A 23706-nucleotide genomic window follows, 5' to 3' on the forward strand; every position below is an offset into this window, starting at 1 on the left:
GGCAGTCATCACTTTTCCACTGTTTTCCTGATTTAGTACTATTAAAAGTTCATGTCACAGCACTTATCTGCCTCAAATAGAACAGAGAGTGTATGAGAACTGATACTTTAAAAGAGCCCAGAGGAAAGGGAATTGTTACAGAAATGTAAAATATTGAAGGCTGTCAGGGCTTGCTTTTCTACAGATGCAATGATTTCAAGCCCAACCCCCCTGCTAAAGCAAGTTCCCTATGTTAGATTGTGTAGAAAATGTGCAGTATTTCGTTGCTGAGAGAAAGAATGACCTGATGACAGGATTGTCTTTGACCTCCAAGGGACAGAGTTGCACTGGTAGCAGTACTGCTCTAGTAAATCATGTAGTACATATAACCTCATATGTGTTAATGGTTTTCATTTCCAGTATTCAAGAAGTTGCGAGATGAAGCAGAATTCCAGAGAAAAGAGTGGCATAGGAAACAAGGTATGATAAGAATACTCATGATAATCATGTAAGTTTAGTTTAAGAGTTTGTTTATATTAATACACTCTAAATTGAGCACTCTAAATTGAGATAGACATTTTTTATGGAATCATAAAATCATTTGAATTGGAAGGGACTCTTAAAAGACATCTAGTCTATTCTGTTGTGTAGTTGCTTACCTTTTGAAGGATAAATGGAAAAAACAAAAACACTTTAAAATATCTCATGAAGAAAAACAGATTTGTCTTTGTTTTTGTATCATGAATAGCACTCATGTTTTTTTAAAAAATGTGTCTGTGACTTCGAACAGGTCCTCATTTTGTGGATCAGCTGGGATGGGAAGTTACTGATGAGTGTAACGTGATGCTGAAATGTAAGGTAAGAGGTAAAGAAAACACTAAATGCAGCATTCCAAGAAACACTTTGATTAACATCTGTTTAGATGGCTAAGAGGACTAAATAGATGGCCTTTGGTTTTGGATTCCCAACTGCATATTGAGTACAGACAGAGCCATTGAAAGTACCATGGGCTAATCATGCTGGTGTGACTGTAAATGATCTGAGACTTGGGCAAAACTTACCTCCTTGTTCAGCTCAAAGCAGCTCAAAAACTGATGAAGACAGTGGTGAAATTCAAATAGTTTGTACTCCAGCAGTATAATCGGTAAACTTTGGTTTCTTTGCAGAAACATGATATCTGAACAAACAGCAGTGCGTTAGTTTTTGTGCATGGAATAGGAGGAAAAGGCTTATGCAAAAGAACCTTCAGCAAGGGAAATATCCTTGTTTCATACCCTTTGAGTATCACCACTGTGTTACTGGGGACTAGTTAGATGCACCTGCACAGCTTCCTAAGTCATTTAAGAGAGAGACCGGGACAGGAGGAGGATGGGATGATGGCAACATTTGTTCTGGGGGAATGCAGAGTGCCTGCCTCAGGGCCATAATGCCCATCATTCCCTGACAGCTCTCCCATCAGTTCGAGGCAGTGAGCTAGGTCTGTCATCCAGTCCCCTGCATGTCACCCTGGGTACTGCAAGCAGAGAAAAACCAGAAACACTGTGCTCTTGCTGCTTATTTCAGACAAAACACCTTGGAATATAGCTTAGACATTTTTCTTCAAGTCTGTCATCCATCCATCCAACCATCCACCTGCTGAGCAAAAGGGACCTTAATAGGTGTGATGAGTCTTTGTGAATTCAAAGACTTTCTGATTATTGCCTGTTTATGTGTGTCAAAATCCCCTGGGCTAGATTCACAGGATCACTGGACTCCTTGAAGCTGTTGATAACCCTTTTTTCTCTCTTTTCTTCCCTTCTGTTTCCTCCTTGCAGCCTTCATTTTAACTGTGAGGCCTCCAGCAGCATCCTTGTAACTCACTACAATCAGGTTGCAGAGCTTTAGCTCTTCTTTCATGCTTACCCAGGGTTCAAACAGATTAATCCATGCAATGTGAGGTTCATCTGACCAAATGCAGAAAATACTATGATATGATTTTCGTCCATTTTAGGTGGCTAATATTAAGAAGGAAACACATATTGTATGGTACAAAGATGACAGGGAGATAATGGTAGATGAAGAGCATGACTTTAAAGATGGTGTGTGCACCCTGCTGATATCGGAGGTGAGTGACTGTCTGTGCTAGTCCTCATCTGAATGTTGTGAATCAGGTGAAAGATATGATCTGGTATTTCAACAGAACAAACAAAAAAGGAAGTGGGTTTTAAAAATGGAAAAACTCACAAGGCGTCTGCATTTTGTCTAAAACACGTTTCTATCTTTAACTGTTCATTCATGTTTTCAGGAAATGATGACAGAAGAGATAATAAGTACGACACTTCCTTTGCATATCAGTTCACAACAGAAAGAGACTGTTTATGTTGTGACTTGCACTCAGGAAGTGCTGCTCACTCTGACCCTCATGGGAGCACCCTCTTGAAGTTACCCAAGGGACTTCCTTGAGATTTACAGTCTCAAGGTGTGGAGTCTGACTTGCATTAATCACTCAGTCTCTTTGGTTCTCGTTCTTCTAGTTGAAAAAGGGAATTAGCATCAGAGACCTGTGCAGATTGAGTCCCTCCATGAGCTCATCAAGGCACGGCCCAGCTGCCAGGCCCCATCCCAGAACCCCAGCCAGGAGTAGGGCACTGGGGGCATCAGAGCAGCCCCAGACATCAGGCATCTCCTTGGGGATGGGGGAGGGTGAGGATGAGCTAGGACATAGATCTAGGTTTTTGTACAGAAACCATTTTGAATACTGTTTTTACAGTTTTCTAAGAAAGACACTGGAATTTATGAAGTCATACTGAAGGATGACAGAGGGAAGGACGTCAGTGAGCTGAAACTTACAGACACAGGTCAGAGCCCTTTCTGCATTCTGTAAGCCAAGCAGCCTGTATGTGAGGTCAAAGCAATACAGACAGCTGCATGCATCACCTTCTTGTAGTTTCCTTCCTCCTGCATGAAAGATCATCTCACTAGAACAGCGCAGATTTTTCAGTATGAATATGAATATGCCTTACTGCATGTATAATTTTGGGATAATGTGATGACTGGTGCTAAGCTAGATAATAACTTCTTTCCACAGGGCTCATCAGTAGTGTAAGTCAACAATCATAAGAAGAAATTATAGAACTAGATATTTTTTATAAGATTTCACTTTTTTATGTTTTTGCATTCATATATTTTGAGACGTTTCCACTCATTGTGACCACTTAATTTTCCAAGCAACTGGGGAAAAATCAAAACTGTTGTAATGCATATAAATGAGTTGTCATTCCAAGTGAATATGGGCATTCACATGAAAAAAAGAAGAAAACATAGTTTAGTTCTGCTGCAGCAGTATTCATCAAGGTAAAATAAAGTCTAGAAACTGTGGAATAATAGGCAAACACAGCTTTTTAATACTTTTTAAAGTGTAGATCTGATTTACTTTTGGAACTGCCTGGGGAAATTATTTCAGAGGCAGTGCTTGTTCTATGATTGACTATGATTGAGCTGCAGACACAGAGTCTTAGTTTATGCATTTTTGTCTCCACAGCTTTTGCAGATCTGATGAATGAAGTATGCAGAAGGATTGGTAAGCATTTAAGTCACTTCTCTGATAAATGACTTGTGACACTCAGTGAATGGCTGCAAATAAAGATGTGTTCTTCTTGCAGCTTTATCTGCAACAGATCTGAAAATCCAGAGCACAGCCGAGGGCATCAGGCTGTACTCCTTTGTCACCTATTATGTGGATGATCTGAGAGTAGGCTGGGTGCACAAGTAAGTATGCCAAACCTTTGCAAAAGTTTGTGCAATTTGGTGTTTGTAGACTCAGAAAGAACTTAGATGTACGAGACAAACTAGGTCTTTCCATCATCCCTCATGAGTCGGGGCTGCATCGCTTCAGAGAACTTCCACCTCCTGGATGGGAGCTGCTTCTTCCTCTGGAGTGATTCTGAGGAGTGACATGTGTATAGTCTATGGCACTGGCAAGTTCTGTTAGAAATCACTGCCTCTGGCTCAAAGATACCAGGCCTGGAGGCCTGCTTGTCTAAAAGCTATAATTCACAGGGACCAGGGCAAAAGGGCACATCCTCTTCATGCATGGGTTCATGTTTTGGAGGCAAAGCAAGCTTTAACATGCACCCAGGGCAGTAAAATCCAGACAGGGCCTCCTGTGAGTTCTACAAACCTAAATGGGACAGACAGGAGAACTGAGTCTCTAAAAATAAACTTGAACGCCCAGCTCCCCATAAAATTAATGGAAGTTGTGTACCCAAATCCATGAGACAGCTTTGAATTCTCAGTCAGTGTAAAGAGTTGTACTAGAAAACTCAGAGAAATAAACAATTCAGTTTACTTTAAATCTACCTGCTTCACTTCGTGTGGACATGGTAACATTTTGAGGTTTTCCCCTTTCTTGGCACCCATTTGACATGGTATCTCCAGGAGTCTCAAACGTTTGAAAACTAGAAGCAAATATGGATTGTTCTGGGTTTTTTTCTCTCTTCATTTTCTCTTTTTTTTCCTATCTTTCTTTCTTGTCGCTGTCTTTTCTCTATTTAATTTTTGGAAATTAATTTAATCTTGAAACACGTGAAATTGATCTTTGACTCCCTAGCATATTCAAAGCCATCAATTAAAAAGAAAATGAACAGCTTGCTTGAGAAATATCATATCCTTCATTCAAGGCAATTAACTGTCTAGTTAAGAAGCTGAAAAATTGATTTTTTTTGTGGAAGAAGATGTACTCATGTAAAAATGCATTTGATTGTAAAAGTCAAAGCACAGCAGAACGTGAGGAAATATTGAAACTAGGCAAACACCATTTGCAACAAAAGTGGGATTTTTTGTAGGTACAGCCTTACATAGTTCTGCTGTGCCCAAGCAGAAATAAACTTATGCTAAGAAGAGAACGTGAACATTCGAGGATACACACAGATTACCAGTCAGATTTTAAAATTTGTATAACATATCTGAATGAAGATGCATCTGTAGTCTCAGATGCATCTTCATTCTACAGACTTTGAGGAGAAATGGAAAATGAACAGAAAAAGTCTGTCATAACAATTCTGCCCCTTTGGTCTACAGTTGACATTTGGCTTCTAAAGCTTTGAAATATGATTGGCATGCCATGCTACCTTGGAAGTCATTTAGTAACTAGACATTTCTCACAGAAAATCCTGTTTATATTTCACTAAAATGAAGGGGTAACACTATTTTGTATTTTTCAGCGATACCCAGATTAGGTATACAGACAGAGTGAAGACTGGTGTCACTGGGGAACAGATCTGGCTGCAGATCAATGAGCCAACTCCACAAGACAAAGGCAAATACACAATGGAACTCTTTGATGGTAAAACTGGACACAAAAAGACAGTGGATCTTTCTGGGCAAGGTAGGCTGCTCACACTGTTAATACTACCTGAACACGGGTATAACACTGTGGTGGAGTGGGCACTGCTACAGACCTCATATCTTTTGGGTTGTAGGGTCTCTGCATGTTGCCTGCAGTTTGGCATTTTGCAGTAGTGTCATCCATTTGCCCCATACTGAACTCTCAAGTTATAAATCATAATTGACTTTTTCCTGTCCAAATACCAGTCTGCAGCTTGACTCGGAGTTGTCTATGGAGATGTCAGCCCGGTTTTTGAGTTTTCCCACAAAACCCCATGCACTGATGGGCAATGTTAAACACAAGCCGTGGTGTTGAATGACTTCTCTGTCTCTTTCTTTCTAATAATATTTGGAAGAGGAAGCGAAGGACAAGTTTGTTCTGTTATTTGTTGTATTTCTTTGATGAATATAACAGGGCTCCTTATTCTTCAGAGATGTCAAGACTAGTCCCTTTCATTGGCACAATGAAGGAATGTTTCAGGAACATATAAGATTAATTTGATTGACTGATGGAAGCTCTTACTCTGAGAGAGCTCTCACATACCAGGGAGAAGATTAACTGCTTCAGAGTGGCTGGCTTTCTGTCTCAAGCATTTCCCATCCCTAAAGCTTCGCTTTGGGCCTGAAAGCTCTCTGGAAGGCCAGTAAACTTACAATCAACTCCAGGTTGCTCCTTCTGTATGCTATCCTCAATTTCTGAGAAAAAGAAATTTTTTCTTCCCTTTCAAAGTGGGAGATGTTGTCCAACCACGTGACATTAGCTAAGCCTGAATTTATGAAGGAGACAAGAGTTCGCTGTTTGATTTGTTCATGGCCATCAGTGCAATGCTTTAGAGCAGATGTGAAAAGCACTTGGAAAAAATAAATCTCTTGTATCCATAAGCCAGTGGTCTGTGAAGTGAGGTGCACAAGACAATTTACTAGGTTGTGGGAAGGAAGCGTGAGAACTTCAGTAACACCAGTTATACAATTTATAAATAAATGCATATTTATGTACTGGGATGTATGTGCTCAAAACTGTTTTTACTACTAGGGGTATGTGATCAAAAAAGCTTGAATAGCATTAGAGTTGTATATTTTGGATTACTTCCTCTGTTTTATGAGGTAATTTCAACCTAATGTTCTTTCCCTATGTCTTTGTGTTAAATTTTTAATTTTAGAGAAAATTAAAATTGTAATTGTAAAACTAAAATTGTAGAGAAAAATAAGTGTTTACGCATGCATATGAGCATAAATAGTTGCTGTATATATGACTGCCTTTATCAGTTGAATCATTTAGCATTGTAGAGATTATATAGTATCACAACATGCTTCCATACATTAATATTTCTTTAATGATGTCTATATTTATAATTTAGTTCCACATTTTAAAATGACATTTGTGATAGCCTATGTTTGAACCTACCTTTAAAATCAACTTTTCTTTTTATCAAGCATTTGATGAAGCCTTTGCCGAGTTCCAGAGATTAAAGTAAGTATTACGCAATCCAGCAGTGGAACCCATAAAATAATAATGGTATTTGTTTGTTTTGTGCTAGAGCTAAAAATACCATGTGGAACAAATCCTAATCCTACAGAAACCTGTAGGAGTTTTGCATGTGACTGCATTGCAACAGTTAGGTAATGAAGAAAAAGCAGTATTGCCAAACGATGAGAGGTGTTTTCTTTAACTGATCAAAGATAACTTAAGAGATAAGCTATCTATTTTTCAGTCACCCTATGTAAACATTAAATGAAATTGAATTTTCTCTTTGTTTCTTTTCAATCCAGGCAAGCTGCAATTGCAGAGAAAAGTAAGTGAGGCTTCTTTGACCGTAATTGCAATAAATGGTTTATGAAGGTTCTCTCCCTACACAGGAAGGTTGCCTGTTGGGAGAAAGAGGACACGTATGCATGTTTACATGTATGTGCATGTCCTAACTGTTGCTGGCCTAGCACCAGGGGAAAGCAAGAAGAGTGATTTAACATTTGCACGTTGCAGTTAATGACACTGTAAATGTGGGTTATGTGGATATTTTCAGCCTAAGATCTTGTTCTCATTACCAATTGGCTTTATCCAAAAGTCACCTCTATTGTTGAGATATCTCATGCATGTTTTATGCCCAAAAGTCACTCTGTTTTCTGAGATAGTGGAAATCATTCAGTTGGTTTGGAACTATCTGAAATGTTAAATGGCTCTGCATTATGGAGGTGGGTAAGAAAGCAGCAGAACCTTTTGCATAGTCTGAAGACAGCTCCCTGAATCCTCTGGCACTTTTGGATACATTTCAATTCCAACACAACAATTAAAATAAAAATATGTAATAATTGTCTGACAAATTAGTCATTAGAATTCAACTTGGATTATTAAGATCAGTATTTTTCCTATTTCCAGAAAAATCTATAGGAAAATGTAACAACACAAAATTTATCCCAGTGCAGATGATTTCCAGAGCTGTATGAAAAACAAAAGCAGAACTGGATTTTGAGAAAAACAGAGAAGAATGGGTAGAGGGATTGGAGCTAACTCCTCAATGGACATAGATTCCAAAGAGAATGCGGTTTGGCTGTGCTATTTACAGCAATTCCTGGTAGGCCCAGATGAGATGGCAGGAAAGGACCAGTAATGGCCCTGCCCTGGGCAGTTCATTTCTAACTGCATGATTCATACAGGGATGGCAAATACAGCGTAGTCATGCTCCATCAGGTTGTCATTTACTCCAGAGTGCATATTTTACAAGTACATTAGATGAGAATATTCTCTATTGTCCTTTCCTTGCTCTGCCAGGCTCCACCAAGATTATAACTAACATAATCCATGTCCCAGAATAAGTGCATCAAAACCTGCATGTGATCGGCTTATTTGTATCTATGTAAGATTCCTATGGGACTTTGAGCTTAAAGCTGTAGGCCAGATACGTATCCTGTTTACACGGGTACCCATGCAAAGCAGAGAAATTTCACTGCTTTCAATGAGACTGCAGCCTTTTTTAGATCAAAACATAAGCTCCAGCACTTTCTTAGCTCCCATTCACGTCTTCTCAAAAACATCACTTCTCATCTATCTCGCTGTTTACAGCAGTGGATCTCAAAAAATCAATATTATTATTTTCTGTATGTAATCGCAAGTAACACTGAATTGATGGTGAAATGTGCAGGATGCACCACACGGACTTTAGTACTGCCCGGTAGGTGACCGACACCAGCTGTGTTAACGCTTCTTTTGCTGTGAATGGAATGTTTCTAAAGTCCAAATGCTGTGCTGAGAATGCTGAGTAGTTCTCTCCCAGCACAGATATCAGAGACAAGTTGTACATAAATAAGATAAGAGGAAAGAACTGGAGGGGGAACAGAATCTGGGACGCAGTTGATTTTGAGAACCAAAGTAAATTATGCTCATTTCTTTTCAGATCGCGCCCGGGTGCTTGGAGGTTTGCCCGATGTTGTCACCATCCAGGAAGGCAAGGTACAGTGAATTCATTGAAGCTTTACCCAAGAGCCAAACAGCTCAAATGTCTTTCAGTGACAGCAAAATATTCTTTTTTTTTTTTAATTTTATTTTTAAAGATTTCATCTATGACATCTGTCACATTATTCATTCCCTGTCTTCTGTACATAACTCAGTGGTCTTGCACAGATGGGTTTATTTATTTGGGGCAGTGTCTTTTCTTAAGAATTAGATAAAAGTGAGACAACAGTGTGAGCTGTGATTCAAACCCCTTATGCAACCAGCCTTTTAAAAATTCATACACAGGCCTCACAGTTAGATTTTTACTAGCAGGATGCAATTGATATGGGCTCCACCAGGGAATGTTTTAATTCCCTTTTTCTTATAGGATGGCTACTTGTTCTGTACCTGGTGGAGTTAATTTTTTCACAGTATGGCACAGCCAGTAGTCTGTCTTTTAAACGGTGTAAAACTAGTAAACTGTTGTAACTCAATTCTCTTCCAGACCAAAGGAGAAAGTTTTCTGTATTTCATCAGCATAAGTGGGAATGAAGTCAGAAGACACTGGCACTACACTAGATTATATCAGCAGAGTTTAGCAAAAAGATTATTGCAAGGCACTCTTGGGACCATGGCTGTGCCACTGCTCAGGCACAGACCAGATGCCCCAGGAGGTCAGTTTGTAATCCCATAAACTTTCCCCTGCACTCTGCTTCCACAAGTTGTAGTACAGTAGGACTGAGACTAATAGCAACTGCTCTTCACCTTCCTCTGCTCTGTCACCAGCCACTTTCTTTCTTAAGTGTGGGCGAGCACCAAATGTAGGCATATGAGCACAGCTGAAAACCTGTACCATAACAACTACAGCAAAACAGCTGCCTGGTATTTCCACCTTCACCTAGTAGTGGTTCAGCTGGGTTAGAGGTATTTGACAATGAGCTGGGCAGAAATGTTAAGACTCTAAAATCTTGGTCTGAGTCTCTTAACAATGTAATCCATAGCTATCGGATAGTGGGCTACAGCAATTCAGGGAACACTGAGCATCTTGGCATTGTAAAGTAAAACACCATTTGATAAAACTTTTCACTGAATGATTTAGCAGCTCTGGGAATGCTGTAAAAACAAGCAGCATTCATACAAGTATTTTAATGGTAGGTAGAATACAGAAAGAAATGGAATGCATTTGCAGACTCTCAGCTAATGCTACTTGTGCTTGAAGATGAACTTCTCATACTGCTTTGGCTTGTTATCAGTGTTAAGCTCTCTGCCAAAGAGAGTCAAAGCTGAGTATAAGCTCGCTGAAGCAAATTGTGTACATTTGACAAAAAGGGAGTTTGTAAAAAATGAGTTGCAAAATCTTACCCAGATACACATTGCCCTTGAAAGCAAGGACATTTGTGATGTTTGAATAAGTGAATGGAAAATTCCCAGAACTTGAGACAAATATCCCTGACCTCATGATTCTGAACGCAGTAGATGATTGTTTTGAGAAACAGAGTAGGACAGAGAGTGTTTGGGGAACGCACTGCTGTTTGGGTGATGTTGGCTCATCTGCCTATTGCTTGCACACACCGGAGAAATAGGAAGGCTGTTCTCTGCATCTGTTGTGTAATCCATGCAAACTGCACAATCACCTTTGAAAAAGAGTAAATGCGGTAGCAGAAGAATGGCAATAGCAACCTCTGATTCTGAATAGAAGTTCAGCCGTAACTAGGGTTCTATGAACAGAATGGTACTGCTATAATGAACTTGAAGCACATGTGTATCTCAGTCATAGACTTAATGTTGTGATTGTGATGCTATTTTCTGGCTCTCCACAAGCGAGCTGAAGGTATTGCACCTACCAGAGCTGATCAAACAGTGCTCAGATGGCCTAAGAGGCTTCTGCTGACATACATAAATTCACTTCAGCATGGGGATATAATTGGAAAAGGCTAAGTGTCAGCTCATGTTAGGAAGAATTTATCTGACAGAAAATACTAGCACTGTACACAAGTTTTGTGTACAGACAGTCAAATTAACCTAAGTGGCTGTTTTATCAAAAGTAAGAGGGGGTTATTTTTACAAGAACACTTTGGATCCTGACAGATGTGCACTTTCAAACATGAAAGCAATACATTACACACCAGCTCCCCATTCTCCACTTCTGTTGGGGGTTGGTGCCTCCAGATAGGCTGGAAGAAGGGAGTGAGTTCCCGTGACTTTGTTGCTTTAACTCATGTGCTGCCCAAACTACCCATGAAGGTATGTGCTAAAACACAGGGAGAATAGCAGTACCTGGAATACAACATATTTCCCTCTGCTGCTGTACTTCCCTACTCATGATAATCTGCAGTGTAAGGCAGAAAAGGCAAGCAGAAACACAAAAGGCTTGGACCTGCAGCACCTAGTTGCTCCAGTGGTATTGCCATCTGTGCCCCAGCTACAGATTTAGGTTGTGAACTTCTCTGTGGAACTCCGAAATATTGAGAGGTGAGGTTTGCTCATGCAGGGTTTTTCAGATAGATCAGATTTCCTGATAGATGCCATAACGTCTAGACACGTTTTGAGTCCTAATAAAGATATGAACACATAAGCAAAGACGGTCTCCTTCTCAAAAAACAGAAAATCTGCAGCTGATAGGTACAGCCACTTCCATTTGGCTAAGGTGCCATAATTGTGGAAATGTTTTCCAAAAAACATTGGCATGACCAAAGATCTCGCCATCTACATAGTGAATTACAAGATATGTCTCTGCACAGTAGTTGCTGGAAAATCAGCAATAAGAGTTGGGAACATCAGGAGGAGCACCAATACTAACCAGGAGCTAGTGATGTAAGGTTAAGCAAAATGTGACTGTTTTGGGGAATGACTTAGCAGTGATGACTCTTTCTTTTGCCACTGAACCTCTTTGAATTAAGGAGTACTGACACCACTTCAAACACCTGAGGTTTGCATAATATCACTAACACAGCAGTCTGGATGAGGACATAAGCTCATTAGCGTCTTGCAGTGGCAGCTGGAGCAACTCAGAAATGATCTCATGCTTGCTAGAAAACTAGAACACAATAAAGAAATATTGAGTACTGTAAGGGACATGTGTGCAATTCCTGGCTGAGACTAAAGCTGAGGGCATGTTTGTATTGAGAGTGTTAAGGGAAAGGGAGAAATGTAAAACCATTTGTTTTCCGCATGTTTTTCAAAAAGATGGAGTGATATGGTGATCAAAACCACATTCTCACCAGTGGGCTACAAGAGAAGGCATTCACAGTCCCCATGTTGTCATCAACTATAGGTGCTGCAGGAAATCAGATAGAGGCCATTTCCACCAGGCTTTAACCACCTCGCACTCAGGATGCGTCTTTCCGTTAATGCCAAGATATATGTGTTGGTTATGGAGGAAATGTTTTGCCTTCCCTTTTGTTTTCATTTTAATCTTTATGGGATGTGGGATTTGTGTTAGTTTGATTTTTGTTCTCAGAGGTAAAATATTTGTTTGTTTGTTTGTTTATTTTAATAGAGTTCTCAATTTTTACTCTACCTGTTCATTTCAGTAGATTTCTGGATGCCTTTATTCTGTCCCATCTTCCACTGTCACACAACCAGATAAGGAGCAAGGAAGGGAAAGTAGCCTGTTAAATTGATTCCCACAGTGGCAGCAGTAGTGCCCAAATGTGAATCCTTCTCAGTTGCCTCTATTTTGACCTTTTTTTTTTTTTCTATCAAGAGGCTTTAAGAAAAATTGAGGAGAAACTTGATTTCAGACAGGTAGAGCAGCCACAGCCATCATTCCTTATGTATCACTGAACACCTTTTACTCTGCAGTAGAAGTCCTTCAAATTCCACTAGAGGAAAGGTTAGATTCTGCTTTGACCAACATTTTAAGTTTGGCTCCATGCACTATTTGGTACTTAGCAATAAATTGATTCCTCGCTAAAGAAAGGCCCAGAGAAAGGCATTTGTGCCACTGAGGTTTCGTGTGAATGCTTTTCACATTTGGCTCTCTATGTGACGTTTGCTTCGGCAAACTCTGTGAGAATATTTCCACAGCACTGTGACCAGAGGAGGGGATAACAGCATTCTGTCAGTTCATGTGTAACAGCATCTCTCAAACACATATTTCTCCATGAAATGAGATCTGAACACTGCGTGCACGTTACTCTTGCCAGCCTGCAGAAGCCGCTCAGCTGCTGATCTCTCCAACAACTGATTCTTTGATCATGATGATTCCTTCATTTTGTTGGGGCTTAGAACCTTACTTGCATAAAAGCAAAATATTTACTTAAGCACCAAAGAAACAGTAAAGTTTGTTCTGATTTCCATTAAAAGCCAATTTTATAGGAGTGAATAAAACAATTCAAATCCATTGGAGGAGCTGTCAGGAGCATGGTATGTAAAGATCCTAAACTGAACAAAATATTCCAGGGACACTTCGAACTTAGTAACTATTTTGAAAAGGAAGATGCTTTGTTTTCTTCTGTGGCAAATATATAGCGAGCTTAACCTGAACAAATCTGCCTGATAGGTCCTCAAATTCTTATTTTATATCTTACACAAAAATGCAGGTAATAGCTGATTTTATATTAAACATTATGCATGGAGAAGGCCCTGGTAATCAGTATTAGAGAAGAAGGTGCATAAAATATTGAAAACTTTGTAATGGAGTTTTGGAATTGAGTTCCTTCTTTTCCTTTATAATAGAGGAGACTGACAAAAACCATTGATTGCTGATGATATGCATCCATTTACTAAAAGCAGGAAGAGAAATGCAGAGAGAGGGAACATCTGTAAAATTATGCATCAAAAATCACAGCAAATATTTATTGACTTATATGAACCCTTTTGTACTTTTTCTGCAGGCACTCAATCTGTCTTGCACTGTCTGGGGAGATCCTACCCCAGAAGTCTCATGGCTGAAGAACGAAAAATCGTTTGTGTCAGATGCTAACTGCATCCTGAAATTCGAAGCTGGGAAAAATGTCAGCTTCACCATTTCCGCTGTGTCCACACACGACTCTGGGAAGTACAGCCTTGTGGTGAAGAACAAGTATGGAACGGAGACCAGCGATGTCACCGTAAGTGTGTTCATACCAGAGGAAGAGCAAGAGAACAATAATGAAAATAAGAAAACGAAAGCATGAATTTAAGAGTAGAAACAAAAGCATAGGGGAGATTTTGGATGACAATGTTGACATAAAATGTGTGTGTAAGCGGCTTTCTGTTTTAGCAGGTAGCCTTGGATTTTTCCATTCACTTCACTTGTGTTTCTAATGTGCTCAATTGTGCCAGGGAAAATAGTGCCTTTCCTAAATACTTCCTTACTGCTAACTTCACAAAACCTAGCTGTGCCATCCTCACCTAGGCCAAATGCATGCTGGCTGTAAACACATTTGCACAATTTTACCTCGTTCCTGGGGTGTTGGACCCCACAACACAGAGTGAAGAAGCATTTGAGTGGAGACAACTGACAAGATAGATGGAAAGACTGAAAAATGATCAAGGCATTTTTGAGCAACAGTTTAGGTTTGTTCCAACTTTGGTAATGTAGCATAGATGGAATGTGTTAGCAAATTCAAACAACGGAGAAATTAGTGCTGGTCTTTGTCTACATTAAGGCCCCTCTGTATTGCTGTGTTAATTTAGAGAGGCCTTAATATGGGTGTAGGTTACATCCATAAGTATTGCTTAATCTGCCCAATTGGGGTAAAAGTACTGTAATATAAATGAAAGCTAGACTTAGGAGACCAGAAAACTAATGTGTGCATGTGTCTGCAGAAATGTATGATCTCTATGTTCACAAATAAATGGATTCACTTCTTTCATTCTATCATGACTTTGACTCACTGTGTCGTGTTTTGGAGGTCACAGCTATCCTGGTTGTTCACATCACCTTACCATCTTAACGCTCACCGCTATTGCTTTTAGCTTTCCCTTAGATCCACATTAATCTTCACTTAAGCTTTTACCAGAAAAACCCTGATGCCATCACTTCACGTTATTCTGTCCAGACCTTCACTGCTTCACAACTCAATAAGGCATTTTTGCCAATTCAGCCACAGGAGTATTTTCATGTGGTTCTGATCGTGAATTTTGATAGAAGGGTATTAGGTAAGTACATTGTTAGACTGAAATCTCAGACAATTTCATCCACAATTAACACTGGAGATCAGAAATAACATATTTATTCAAGATTCTTTGAGAATACAAAAATAATTTTCATTGGAAAGTAGAAAAAAAGGTTTTTTTCAGGCAAAAGCATGTCAGAACCTTTCATCCAAATCCAAAAATATTTCAGAACCATTCATCCAGATCCAGAACGCACTTCTATATATTAAAAGCTCCTTGTTAGCCATTTTGCAACAATATCACTGATTATTAACTAAAGAGTAGCAATGGAACATGTATCTATTTCCACTCAATTGGATATGTACATATCATATGATGCAGAAGACATTTTGTAAGGGTATTTAGCAACAGGACAAGGGAAATGGTTTTAAACTGGAATAGGGTAGATTTAGATTAGATATTAGAAAGTAATTCTGTACTGTGAGGTGAGACACTGGAACAGGTTGCCCAGAGAGATTGTTGATGCCCCATCCCTGGAAGCATTCAAAACCAGGCTGGATGGGGCTTTGAGCAACCAGGTCTAGTGGGAGGTGTCCCTGCCTATAGCAGGGGGTTGGAACCAGATGATCTTAAAGGTCCCGTCCAACCCAAACCATTCTATATGATTCTATGATAAACGCTCATAAGCTGTTTTCAGCCCAATTGCTAACTAGGAGAGTAATGTGCCATTGTTAATAATTCTTTTCAGAATTAGTCTCAGAATAGCATAGTTCTCCACATCAAAATCTAAAGAACTGCTGTATGTATTTTTAGTGTTCTGTGTAAGGATATATCTAAGTGTACCCTTCACGTACTTTCCCTTGCCATTTTTAACTACAGCAACTGCAGAAACAGTGCTGCTTCCTAGGCACTCATTTTATTGCAGTACTGGCTTTTCAGGAAGAAAGGACAGGCAACTTGGAGAGAGTACAAGGAGGTTGCTAGCATATGCAAGAAGAAAATCAGAAAGGCTAAAGACCAGTATGAGCTCAACCTGGCCACTGTGGTAAAGGACAAAAAAAAAGGAGGCCTAAGGAGAATCAGGTCCAGCCAGCATGGGTTCATGAAAGGCAGGTCTTGCCTGACCAAACTCCTCTCCTTCTAAGACCAGCTGACCAGACTGGGGGATGAAGGAAAGTTTACTGACATAGACTTAATTACTGGAGCGCATCCTCTTCAATATCTTTATTGATGATTTGGATGAGGGGATTGAGGGAACCCTTAGTAAGTTTGTAGAAAACTCCAAGTTGGAAGGAAGTGTCAATCTGCCTTTGAGTAGGAAGACCTTTCAGAAGAGTCTGGACAGGTTGGATTGATGGGCTGAAGCCAATGGGATGAAGTTCAACAAGACCGACAGTGAGACCCTGCATTTTGATCACAACAACCCCAGGCAGTGCTACAGGCTTGGGGCAGAGTGGCTGGAAAGCTGCATGGAGGAAAAGAACTTGGGAATGTTGGTCAATGCTCAACTGAACATGAGCCAGCAGTGTGCCCAGGTAGCCAAGAAGGCCGATGGCATTCTGGCTTGTATCAGAAATAGTGCTGCCAGCAGGAGCAGGCAGGTGATCATCCCTCTGTACTCAGCACTGATGAGGCCACACCTTGAGTACTGTGTTCAGTTTTGGCCCCTCATTACAAGAAAGACATTGAGGCCCTGGAATGTGTCCAGAGAAGGGCAACAAAGCTGGTGAGAGGTCTGATTGGCCCCTCCTCAAAGGTAATACCGACAGGACAAGAGGGAATGGCCTCAAGATGTACCAGGAGAGATTCAGGTTGGATATTAGGAAAGACTTCTCCAAAAGAGTGGTGAAGGGTTGGAATAGGCTGCCCAGGGAGGTGGCTAAGTCACTGTCCCTGGAGGTGTTTAAGGAAAGGGTAGATATTGGAACTTAGGGACACGATTTAGTGGATAATATTTGTGTTAAGTGGAGGGTTGGATTAGATGATCTTAGAGGTCTTTTCCAGTCTTAATGATTCTATGATTCCATGATTCTGTGAAGATGACCCTAATAAGTTCTGCTCAGCTAATGCTTACTTAAATCCTTACCATCTGAGGCTTAATGCCAGGCATAGCTAATGATAAAGGCCAAGTGGATGTGTGAGGGATTTCTTAATGTCCAGTACAATGAAAAGTACTACAGGCTACCTTTATCTGGCATAAATTTATTTTCTTCTAGAATTAATTTCACATCAGAGGGATTTTTAACATTAAATTACATAAAAGTATTGTGTTTTCAGAATCTCACATAAACAGCAAACGTATTCAGTCATTACACAATCTTATCTACTAACATATTTCAAACTAAAATATTTAATGGGATTCTTGCAATATTAAGTGTGCAATTACGTACATTAATGAATCACAATCTCAGTTAAAAATAGTTCAGACTATTTAGTTACTGTAGCTGTCTTTCAAAGTAAAATGAATTCATTATTAATTTTCAAAATACAATCAGGGGAATATCTGGAATTTGAGATGCAGCAAGCTTTCCGAGTTTAACGAAGAAATGTCAAATTATTTCATAATTTTACTTAGTATGATAGAAAGCCAGCCCAAGGATGAAAAGTAGGTCACTCTGTCGTGGTCCCAGAGCATGTAAAAGCAACATTTCATCTCTTGTCCATCTTCCCGAGCCCAAACACGAACTTGACTTGTCCCTTGCAAGACCTGATGTTTATTACTTAGTATTAGCATAATCTAAATAAGGATTGCATTTGGGCAGTAGTTTGTTTCTACTACTTCATCATCAAAAACCTGTTCACCTGTCTCTACCCATTCAGCAGAACTGCAGGGTAACACAAGAAGAGGGCCACCTCCCAGATAATCTGGATTCTGCATCCCTTTGGTTCAGAAGGTGTACAAGCCCTGAAATTATAGTTGTTTCTACACATATTGCTTCCAGGGACTCAGCTATGATGATTTCAAACAAAATTTGTCACATATTGCCATTTCTCGCTTGTGCAATTTTGTTCTTGCTCTGCTACAGGTGATTGTGATTACTGTGTCAGGCCAGACTGACACAGCTAAGCACACTGTTAGCATCTCAGGACAAAGTCAAAATAATATAACTGTATCTAAAAAGAAAAAAGCAACTACTATGAGCAAACCACAACAGGAAAAGGAAAAGAAAGGTAAGAACACTTTCACCTTTACAGATGGCCGTTCCAAAGGAAAAATTGTTAAATGTTATGCAAAAATAGTTTGTATCAATCATTGCCTTCCAAGTCCCAAACAATCCAATTTACAGCATGCATGCTCTTAACAGACAACAAATGCAAAGCAAGAATTGCCAGGTTAAATAAAACCTAGTGATATTTAAATCAACACTTTTAAATCCCTGTCCTACTGAGCTACAGGCCTCTCATCTTGGCTTACCTGACCGATAAAATCTTTTAAAGCATAATAATTCAGTCAAATTGCTGATTGCAGAGAAAACACAGAGATTATTTTTATCAGCTAGATAAATGGCACTGTCAAAAAAATAGGCCAGGGTAATTGAGGGACCACAGAAGCCAAAATAACTTAATTTTCTCAACCAGTTTTTAGTTTTTTTCTGACCATGTAGCTACCATTTGAGATCAGTGAATTGTTCTTTCTTAGTTTTATCTCCACATTTGATGACAAAGTTGGAATTACAACCATCTTTCCAGTCAGACTAGAGAAAGAGCAGAAAAGAAAGGTCTCTGGTGATTCAGCATTCTTGTATATTACAGATTGTTACCCTTATTTTAGACTCTTCTATAAATGCTGCTTGGACATTGATTTATTCTTCACAATTACATTTTCCTCATTCAGAGCATCTTATCTCCAAATAAGGCTTAAATTCCAACATAATCAGAATATCTATTTTATATACTTTTCCCAAATACTTTTTGTTTATATACATTTGCGCAAACAAAATATTACAAAAATGTTATATCATTTTTTATATAGACCATTTTATATTCTTATTTCCTCCCCTTTCTGTTGCTAAAGCATGCAGCAGTAATTAACTGCATTTCTTTTCTCTCTTGGTTGCTGGTATGGGTGACTTGGACATTTCTGAGAAGTTCTGTAAACGTGATTACTTACATGAGGAGAAATTATTTCTGTGTGTACATATTCTGCAGGTCCCATCCATTAATTTATTTAATTAGGGACAGAAATACTTGGTCTTGCTTTGGCTCTCTGAAAAGTACTGACGCTATTTGTGATACTGAATGTCTTTAAATGGGTGTGGGAAAAGGAATGGAACATACCTCCATGATGCTGAGCATAGTAAATATAAAATAAATTTTATTACTTCTCCTAAATCAGATATTAAGCCACATGTAGATGAAATTATTGCCACAGAAGAGACATCTGATTCAAAAGAAATCCCCAGAGTGGAAAAAGAAAAGAATACAGAGAACAATCAACAAACAGCAAAGAAGACTCATGGAAAGGCTGCAGCAGCAAGAACAGTTCCTTAATCTATAGAAAGCCTGGGAACGGGGGAAAAAATCACTGGGGAAAAAAGCCTTGAGTTAAATTCTGTGTTCCTGAATGAAGAGTCTGAATTTGCTATGATCTTACTATATACTAGTAAGTTCAAGTTGAGATTTCATGGGTGATAGACTAGCCATATTATTTTAACACAAAAGTGTGAGTGTTTTTATATGATCCATAATACTTCTTAACTTCAAATGCATAATAGGTGTGCAGTTACGTCTCAGTATCAGAGAAGCTTTATTGCAGTCATTGCTAAGTATCACGACAACGACCCATTACTAACAAGGTAATTTTAATTATTGAAAACATCCATGAGAAGCAGAGGTTATTAGAATGAATCCTGTCCAGAAATGACTACTAGTCTGTAAAAGAATGTTGAAATCAGTTACATGGATTTGTTAATACTTGTAGACCATCATATTTTGAGGCAAACACCATTTACTTTCTCTGAGTATGTATGACCCTCTTAATGCCTTGTGGGTGACACTCTTCACCATGACCATTGAGGTCACAGGGGGAGATCTCCAGAAACAGAACCATCTCCTATGGCCACAGGAAAGCCACAAGTGGGTTTTCTTTTGTTGTAGGTTTCTTTCATCCACACCTCTTTCATCAGATGGCTGATGTTTGGTCATCTCTTACCACGTGACTGCTTTTCAAACCTTTCCACTTCATCAGTTCCCTTCCAGCCCTGATGAGGTACCATGGATATTATAGCATTAATCCATAAACCATCAGTTGCTCCAAGTGCTCATTTCTCCATGCCGTTTTTGCTATGGCAACCATGTTTCTGCTTCCAAAACTTGACAAATCCACTGTTCTCCTTCCCATCAGTAACAGCCCAACACCAAAATACTTAACTATCTTTTTCTTCCCCTCACCAGCAGGCCCCTTGCTTTCATAAGAAAGAGTGTAGCTATACATTAAGCCAATCTATACATAGCCTTCATAAATGACTACATACAAGCCAAGAATCTCTACTTTAAGTCATTAATGTGTTCAGAGTGGAAAAAAGAATGGAAATTTAGATAAGATGTTGGGGAAATTATGTACTCCAAGGGCAGTGTGGCACTGGCACAGCTGCCCATGTAAGCTGTGGTGCCCCATCCCTGAAGGTGCTCAAGGCCAGGTTAGATGGGGGTCCTGGGCAGCTGAGCTGCTGTGTGGTAGCCCTGCCCATGGCACGGGGTGGGACTGGTGGGCTTTGAGGTCCTCTCTAAAGGACGTATGAAAATTCAATTTGTTGTGGATATCTTGGAGGAAGCAGAGATCAAGCTAAAAAAAATCAGATCAATAAAGCAAAGGTCAGAATTTCTTTTGTTAATATGCAAGCAAATCCAACTTTTAAGTAATTAGAAATTATTAAGTATGTGAAATAAATATGTTTAATTACTAGGAAAATATGTTTATTGATTTCTACTCTCAAAAAGCTCAGTCATATTATGTTGGCTTTTTCCAGATGGCTTACTGATGAAAGATTACTAAACCCTCTTGATATTTCTAGGGTGTTAGATCTATGACAAAAGTGGATATACTGAAAACACGAGAAGTATCACACTTCTAACTCACCATGATAGAACTGTTAGCATGAAAAAAAAACAATAAAAAATCTTAAAACATTTAAATGTTTAACACCTGAACACTCATACCTGTCAAATCCATTTCTTTTCAATAAAAAATCCAAAAGAGCTCTTTGCAACTCTTTTTGAAATCAATAGAAAGATTTCTGCCTGCATGAAATGTTTTTAGATTGCATACGTGTAAGCAATTACAGTAATAACTGAAAAGATAAAATATTCAAACAACGTGGATGACCCACAGAAAAATGTAAGATGCAGCAGAGAAAAAAAATGGCAGAGTAAAATATTGACTGCTACACCAAAATAATAATAATAATAATAATAATAATAATAATAAAGAAGAGGAGGAGGAGGAGCAGGAGCAACTTGAAATAAGACAGAACTAAATCATCCTACTAGACTTAGCTACTGTTTGGCCCAGTGGTAACCCAAAATTACATTGCATCTTGTTTTTGCATCCATGTATCATTGTTTAAATTACTAGAACACTGGAACAGTGTCATTATCTAAGTGTAGGTCCCATACAGAAACACAGGAAGCAGCATTTCCATGCTAGGAGAAATGTTAATGAGAAGCTTAGTGCATACAGATTCTCATGCAGCTGTTACAGAAAATGACAGATATCTACAGATGTATGATTACATTGCTCTGCCACTGAAATACAGAGGTTGGCCTTTCAAAATATTACAAAGCTGCGGGTTGTTTCATACAACTCTTAGCTGCTCTTTGCCCTGATAATTATTTCAACCTGACTTACCTCTCTGAAAATCCACCACTTCTTACAGCTCCTTTGGATTGTGAGCCTGTCTCTCACACGCATTGATGGCAGTAAGTTATAAATAGAACCAATTCTACCATCAAGAGCCTGATCCAATTCCTGCAAAATGCCACAGGGCTTTTTTTTTCTTGCGTTTTAATAGAAAACATGCTGGATCTTAGAAGAACAATCTAAAAGAGTCCCAAACCTCAGATTAAAAAAGCCCACTTTGCTCCCTGTGAAACCAATGGTGGGTTTATTTTTGCTGTCACTTTACCAAAATCAGGCCTTAAATTTTTGTTAAAAGAAAACTCAGAATTTTCCTGATATTTCAATTAAATGCAGTGACAATGCTTTATAAATTAAATTAAAATGGACCAGAGCTTGGTTTAATTTTAGTTGTTGTTATTATTATTATTAATAATCTTGGATAGTTCCTTACAAAGCTGGAAACTGAGTCTATTTTACTTCTAAATCGCTTTGGAATTATTTGCTAGCCACAAATACAGCATTGCTACGCATAGTAATAAAGAAACACAAACATTTCAAATGTTAAAAAAATATTTTAAATTATTTTTTACTATTTAATCTGTAGCTGTTCACAAATGTACAACAAAATGTTCAACATTAATATTAGCATAGCTGCTGAGTATATTGAAGTTTATAATGCTACCACAGTTGATTTTTTTTGTTGCAATCTTACTGTAAAATTTACATCCAGTTCTCCATGATAATTATGGAAATTGTCTCAATCTCTATCTCTTACATAACGCCAGAATGCAAATTATTTCTGAAGCAATAAAATTTCCTATCAAACACAGAACCATTTGGCTATATTTAAAATCAGACACTGGCCACAATGTTCAACTGAATTTCCACTTCTGGATCAAATCTCTCTGTCACCTATATATGCCATTCCAGCAGTCTGGAACATACTGGAATGTTCTTTACATTGTAATTTATAACCATGTAATAAATCCCTGTTCTAGTATTTAACAGAGTGGGAAACTGATGTACATGAGCTACATTATCTAATCACCTTCCAAAATTATAAAGAGTGTATTTCAAAAATTAAAGATGTGAAGAACAGGCTTTGCACAGCACTGCAGTAAAGACACTGTGATTCTACACATCTCTGAGTTCTGAGTATTAGTGCTGGATTTGTTGCCAGTTACTAAGGAAGATCTTTCAGTTGTCTGAGACTGATTAATCATAATTTGCTAATGCATAAAGTGATAGTACTTGAAGCAGCAAGCTGTAAAATGAGGTCATCCTTAAAGCAATTAGTCTAGGGTGGGCCTCTGTTTTGTGTCTTTGGAAAGAAAGTGAATACATGGACAGTATTTCATTTAAACTGCACTTGCACTGCCTGGACACCCAAAACAAATCTTTCCATACAGCAAGTTGTGTTGCTGAAAGGACAATAAGTTTTAAGAACTGAAGGGAAAAGAGTAACAAAAGCAGTAAAGAGAAAAATGTGAGAGAAACTGATCTGTTCCACAAGTGCTGCTGGAGATGAAGGTAAGAGGCAGGGAGGGGAAGAGGCTGAAAGCCAGGACAGGAAGGAAGGCATCAGGTTCATCTGCAGTCTTACGCAGGCTTCCCTCCTTGTCTCATTTCCCACTTCTTTACATGAGATGTCTTTCCTGTAATCTTCCTCTTCTGCACATTTTCAAGCACAACATCTTTCCTCTCCTGTTTCTCAGCTTCTGTCTTCTATCATCCATCCTATTTGATGGAGTCATTTCCACTTAATGTTTCATCACTCTCACTAACACAGTAGTAACATACAAACTCCTGCTTAATTAGGTTGTGATTTTGACACAGATAAGGATCTCTACTATCAGAAGATAGTTTGTGAAACACCTGACTGACAAAGAATGGGGAAATGTTGCTCAGCTGAGACTTGATCTGAGCGTGCTGACTGAACCCAACACCCTAAACCAACCCAAGCCATCAAGCACAGTGCAACAATAAGTGTTGTTATTATCTGGGTGTCACAAAATAGAGTCTTAATGGGGAAATGTAACAGCAACACTTGTGG

At 38.9% G+C, this 23706-nt stretch overlaps 1 protein-coding gene across 1 annotated transcript in view; it reads left to right on the forward strand.

Annotated features, from left to right (window-relative positions):
• Positions 1 to 19221, forward strand: part of LOC100549049 (myomesin-2) — a 58857-nt gene extending 39636 nt beyond the window's left edge. Inside the window, exons 24-35 of the mRNA XM_019613926.2 lie at positions 400 to 459; positions 770 to 837; positions 1970 to 2083; positions 2729 to 2816; positions 3500 to 3538; positions 3621 to 3726; positions 5181 to 5344; positions 6778 to 6814; positions 7114 to 7136; positions 8733 to 8788; positions 13609 to 13824; positions 19152 to 19221. Coding sequence (XP_019469471.2) covers positions 400 to 459; positions 770 to 837; positions 1970 to 2083; positions 2729 to 2816; positions 3500 to 3538; positions 3621 to 3726; positions 5181 to 5344; positions 6778 to 6814; positions 7114 to 7136; positions 8733 to 8788; positions 13609 to 13824; positions 19152 to 19169 — 989 coding nt within the window. The 3' untranslated portion in view covers positions 19170 to 19221. The remainder of the gene's footprint in view (positions 1 to 399; positions 460 to 769; positions 838 to 1969; positions 2084 to 2728; positions 2817 to 3499; positions 3539 to 3620; positions 3727 to 5180; positions 5345 to 6777; positions 6815 to 7113; positions 7137 to 8732; positions 8789 to 13608; positions 13825 to 19151) is intronic.
• Positions 19222 to 23706: the final 4485 nt, after the last annotated feature.

Source organism: Meleagris gallopavo, chromosome 3 (assembly GCF_000146605.3).
Source record: "Meleagris gallopavo isolate NT-WF06-2002-E0010 breed Aviagen turkey brand Nicholas breeding stock chromosome 3, Turkey_5.1, whole genome shotgun sequence".
Lineage (NCBI taxonomy): Eukaryota > Metazoa > Chordata > Aves > Galliformes > Phasianidae > Meleagris > Meleagris gallopavo.